This window comes from Aethina tumida, chromosome 4 (genome assembly GCF_024364675.1).
Source record: "Aethina tumida isolate Nest 87 chromosome 4, icAetTumi1.1, whole genome shotgun sequence".
NCBI lineage: Eukaryota > Metazoa > Arthropoda > Insecta > Coleoptera > Nitidulidae > Aethina > Aethina tumida.
The window spans coordinates 27,796,247-27,802,236 of record NC_065438.1 but is presented as its reverse complement, the minus strand read 5'-3'; the positions used below and the strand labels follow the sequence as shown (position 1 = coordinate 27,802,236).

Sequence of the window (5,990 nt, the reverse complement as noted above, 5' to 3'; positions counted from 1 at the left end):
CTACTTTATCGACGTACGGGTAGACGTAGTTGCATAAGTTCGATAGAGAACAACAATAATTTAGGTTTACTGTACTATTTATTCTAAATACATGTTATTTCTTGAAGTTTTGTATCTAACAAACAAATAATTAATTAATTTACAAACTAATTTGGATTTTAAATCAAAAATATAAATAATATATAGTATGAACGTCTAATAATTGAGTGTTCACATTGTATTTATTTTGTAGCAAATGTCGATAAATTAGCGATCCATAAAAAGTGACAAGAAATAGAAAGGGTTATTATTTATGTCAACACGGAATTTTTAAATGTGCACTAGGCTGCTAGTTTATGTGTACACATAATTATGACTGCTTCAAGAGCTATACGTGGCACGAAAGTGAAATTATTGTTTATATTTTGTGTGGTTTTTATTTTAGCGGGCATTTTCACAGGAGTGCACAATATTTTAGTTCAACTGGTTGAATTAAAGGAATCAAATGCGATTTGCCACCAGCAAGAAGAAAATTTATCGACACAATTACAAGGTAAAAGTGTTAACTTATTATATGAAATGTTGTGTATTATTTTTTCTTGTGTTGGTTTCAGTCATTAGTGAATATAAACAAAAGTTAGAAAAGTCTATTAAGGCTCAAAAGGCAGAACATGATCAAAAGCTAATTCAACTCGAAGATAATTTGGAAAAAGAGAAAAATAAACATGAAAAGCACTCAGCTGATCTTAAACAGAAATTTGACACCTTACAGCAACATTTTAATTTGTTACAGGTTTGTGTATTATTTTTTATTAGGCTGCTGAGAATTAGTTTAATTGTGTTGTAATAAATATATATGAGCACAAATAAAATGCTTTTAGACCAGTAATGATGATCTCACAGAAAGCAAAATCAAATTGGAAGAACAGGTAAAAGAATTACAAGAACAAGTAAAATCCTTGAATAAACAAAAGGAAAATCTCAAGGTAAGTTGTTTAATTATATCTATTATTTAATTTGCAAAGTACTTTGAATATATACATTACATAATAAAATGAGTAAATCATATATATTTCAAGTGGTTTAAATATTTGATGTTGACAATAGTTCATTATCATTTATACACACTGATTGTTGACAACAATTATGTATGTAAAATAATGCACTATTGTGTATGAAACATATATGTGTATATTTGGATACACAACTTGTTGTACCTAAAATCAATTTTTGTTAAAAAATTTTGTGTAATGCTTATATTCCTGGTGAATAAATAAATTAGAACTGTTTTTACACAATTTTTCCAATTTTTTTTAGATTACTAATTTAATATTATTTGTTTCTTTGACAATTCTGGTAATATTTCCAATATTGATACATTCGTTAACACATATTTATTTCAAAAGGTTTGACTACTGTATGATAAAAAAGCGATAAAATAACAAAATACATGTGTATACTACAAAGTAAACACAATTAAACTAAACAATATATATTTACGTTGTATATTCTAATATTTTCCTTAGAGAACGAATTGTCAGTTGTCCCTCGTAAGAGACGACAACAACAACAATTTTATAATACTTTTGTTACAAGTAAATTTTTATGTTAAATAGAAAATTGTGGACAAAAACCGTATTCACTAGGCGATACCAGAATAATTGTTCTTATTAATTAACGAAATATATATATATATGTAGTAAAAAGTAATCAAATTAAAAATAAGTCGGATGGATTTAATTTATAATTATATCAAAAGAAGTCAAAATTTACTTAAAAATCACATATATCCACGTTTTTTCACGTTGTTCAGAAGTGCGAGATAAAAATTTAATCAAACTTGTGCATTTTATAGGGTTTTTAATAATCAAAGACACCCAATAAAAATTGTAGAATGTTGTTTGGTTATCAAAATCGCGACACTGTTTTGTTTTTTATCCAAGGCCATGTAAACTTTATATTATAATTTTATCAATGTATTTTGTGAAAATTTTATTTGGTCCAGTCCTTGGTCTTCGCTAATATATTTAAATTAGTGATATGTAATGAATACTTTTTGCGGTATCGAGTGGATACTGCAACTTTATTCTGAGTATTAGATACTTTGTATTCGTATCAATCTTCGATACCATTCAATAATCAAATTAGCTATTGATTGATGACTAGGAAATTAAATATTTAATCTTGATGTTTATTAAATATGTAGAATTTAGATTTTGAAATGTAAACGTAGTATACAGGTACATTAATTTATGTGGAAATCTAACATGTTAAAAATATTAATTATAGAGTTGTTCAAAATAATACTTATAAAATGATAAGTTTTAAAAATAAAAAATAACTCGATACTAAAGTAATATATTAAATGCAATTATAACCAGTAATATTTAAAGAGTAATAGGAAAAAAAAAAACAAATGCCTATAAGACAAACATAACAGGACAAATGAGAATAATAATCACTTTAAATAAAATGTATTTAGAAAAAATAACAACAAAATATAATATTAAAGAATATTAAACCAAATGCGAATTGCGAATATTTTAAGTATATCACTAAAAGTTTAAATAATTGAACCTTTACAGGCTAGTAATTACCACTAATTGAAATGCATTTTCAATTATTTGGTGTAATTGTTCTGTTATTGACTGGCAGAGCAAAGACCTCTGATGACCTTGGAAACTTTTTAGAGATCCACATTGCAGCTTAAAATGGGGGAAGAGCACTATTATGCATATACCATAGATTATGTATGCCGTCCAGTATATTTTGGAAAATTCGTAATGTTTTGTCTCTAGTATTTTAGTTCCTAACGTTACAGTCCAAGCAATTATTTTAAATTATTCTTGGTAGTGTGTGATTTTTTTTGGATCCAGCTGTAGTTCTTTTAGAAATTTCTAAACTACCGAATACTATGTATTAGATGGTTGTGACAAACGTGTGTAACTTGATATCTTCTTGCTTACAAGTAAAACTACAAATATATACAAAATCAAATATAGATATAATCTGAGGTTATTTCATTACATCATACTTACTTTATTTTGTATTGAATGAAAATCATTTTATCTTTTTTAATAACATTAAAACAGAGATATCCTAAAAACACTGCAGCTACAGTGGTGAAGAAAAGTATGGAATATTTATTTACTCATTACAAATATTACTTAGTGTTTTCCCTAATATGTTGCATATCTGAACAAATCTAATAATTTATTGCAAGATCGGTCCATTAATCACAATGATCATTATATTCATAGGTTTTTAATAAAACATTAATTTGGTTTGGAATATGGAATATCTTATTAACATTCATAAAAAATTAACAATAATTCAAATATTTTATTTGTATGATATTTTCAGGCGTAAACTTTGGAACCTATCACTGCTTGGTATCTTTTAGAATTAAAATCTACCGGTCTCTGCAATGTGCCACAGCTCTTCTACTGTTTGAAGAAGTTTTTTTTTTTTGTTTGCTTTTGATGTGTGTGTTTTTTGTTCGGATGTAACTAATACTTCCCAAAGGTGATCAAAAGAACCACTCTTTTATAATTTTAGATGTGTTGTTTGAGATCGTTGAAATATCCAACGGAGTGGTATCCCTTCCTTGGCTAATGGAAACATTTTCCTATATGTCCCTATAATGAAAATAATCCATTTTACTCCCCAACTTTGAATTGAGAAAAGCATCCTCAGCCTTTTTATAATTATGTGTATCTTGGGAGTGGTTTTTAAAGCACGTGCTGGTTTGCATTTATTTTCAACACCACTTTGGGAGCGGAATTAAAAAAAAAAAATTGAACACCACTTTGAATATTTAATTTTTTTTTCACTTCACATTGCATTCGGCTACTTTCACTAAGTTCAACTACCCTTTTCCTAAATTGACGTCTTTAGGCATTACTGCTTTGAAACCGACCGAAAATGTTATATTCCATGCTGATGTGAGAAATAAAGAATTTTTTAAATTAAAATTTGTGGGACTAAGTTTTTAGAAACACCCTGTTTACATAATTAGGGTCCTATCGACATATTTTGACCACTAAAATACGTGGTAGCTCAGTGACCCTGTATTTTTGTAATCCTCCATGTTGAATATTTTTTTATTGTGGATCCACTTTAAGGCCGACTAGAATTGTTTTTTTTTATAAATTTTCTTTAATATTTAATTGTGAAAAAAAATAATGTTTTTTCAATTGAATGTGTTGCATTTTTTTAAATAATAGAAAAATTGGTTTAAAAACAAAATCAATTTAAATTAGTTTTGTTTGCATTAATTATTTATTGTAGTCATAATCAGGTTTATAAAATAATATTACCCTACTAAGTGAATATTTTTTAATATCAACATTTTTGATTTACAGACAAAAATAATTTCACAACAGATGGAAACCGAAAATTGGGAAAAGAAATACAATGAGAACACTTTTAATAAAAACGAAAGTGAAAGTAAAATTAATCACTTGACGAAAGTTAATTATGAACTTCAACGAGAACTTAACGGACTAAAACATAAAGATACTTTCAATAACCTGGAGAATTTTAAACCGAGCGAAGCTTCCTTTAAAGCGAGTTCGAACTCGAATGCGGCGGGAGAATCGGGAAAAGCTGTTGGAAATATGCCTTCACAAAGCGGCGCTTCGTCATCGCCGAGTAGCAGAAACGTTTTGAGTCCACAGAGTAGATCAACTACTAAATCGGGAATGAAAAGTTCTGTAGGTTAGTGTAATATTTTAACAATTAATGTTCTATTTTCATCTGATTACAAATATTTTATTTTAAAAGCTAGCATAAATGGCGCCAGACCCATCGGTATACCCACAGTGACCCCTGAGACTTTAAAGAAACATGACATATTGTTTGAGATACCCAAACAAATATATGAAATGCAAAAGAAAAAGGTTCCTGATGGTGTGGCTCCAATTCCTGAATCTAGGGATAATATGGATCTTGCCTCTAATGATGCAACCAATAATAGGTATAGGTATGTAATATACAAACACCAAAATCGATTTAATGTATAAAAAATATTAAAATGTCTATTTTAGAATTGCAGTTGATGGAAACGAACCTGACGTAAAGCCTAAAGATATGGATATTGAGAATGGGGCACATGAAGAGTTTGATTCTCCAGGTCAGGGGAAAAATATTAAATTAGGCGATAATGACGCCGGTTTGAGTTTTAATGATGAAACGATAAAACAATCACTGAAACAAAACTTTGAAAAACAACACATTGATAATTTGGCCATGCATCCCAAAGATGAGGAAAGACCAGATTACAATGATTTACAAAATGATGTTCCTGCAGATGAAAATGATCCTGAAGATGATGGTAAGTGTGATAAGAGATACATTAAACTTGAGCATTACATTTTTAAATAATAATACGTTCATATGTTTTAGACGTGCAGGAGGATGAATTCGGTGCAATGCTGCAACACAAAGAACCTGCCATCAGAAACTAATGCTTTCTAGCATTTAACAATTTAGACAATATTTGTAGCAGTGTTAGGGTTAAAATCAAATGGTTGTTATTTCCTTGTATACTAGCTAAAGTTACTCTTAAACTTGGCAATTGTCTTTAACCATATTTAATTCATGAATGAATGCAGCATATCATGTATAAATTGTATATAAAAAGCACGTTGTCAAATGTACATTAATTTTACTTTTATGGTTTCTGTAAATCAGTGTGATATTTTGTATTAAAATAATCATACCTAGTAGTAGTTATGTATATATATATTTAATATATATGATATTATAATCTAAGCATACTTAAAGATGTGACGACTTTATTTCGAATATCAAATTACACAACACCAACTGAGGTTGTAATTAGGTTCTTGCCACTGCATTAAAAAATGTATTATAATTATCTTTTGCTTATGAAGTTGAATGGTCAAATTTCTTACATTTATAACTTATGATTACCACCAGGTTATTTTTTATAAAATTATTAAAAGGAAAATATATTGTATTATTTAATCCTATATGCTCATAACATA

At 28.1% G+C, this 5,990-nt stretch overlaps 1 protein-coding gene across 1 annotated transcript; it reads left to right on the top strand.

Annotated features, from left to right (window-relative positions):
- Positions 1-259: 259 nt before the first annotated feature.
- LOC109596429 (glutamic acid-rich protein-like) lies at positions 260-5,953 on the top strand. Its single transcript, XM_049965820.1, has 7 exons — positions 260-532; positions 594-772; positions 861-965; positions 4,344-4,698; positions 4,765-4,963; positions 5,028-5,314; positions 5,386-5,953. Exons 1-7 carry the CDS (start codon positions 352-354, stop codon positions 5,445-5,447), a joined length of 1,368 nt encoding a protein of 455 aa, XP_049821777.1. The 5' UTR covers positions 260-351; the 3' UTR covers positions 5,448-5,953.
- Positions 5,954-5,990: the final 37 nt, after the last annotated feature.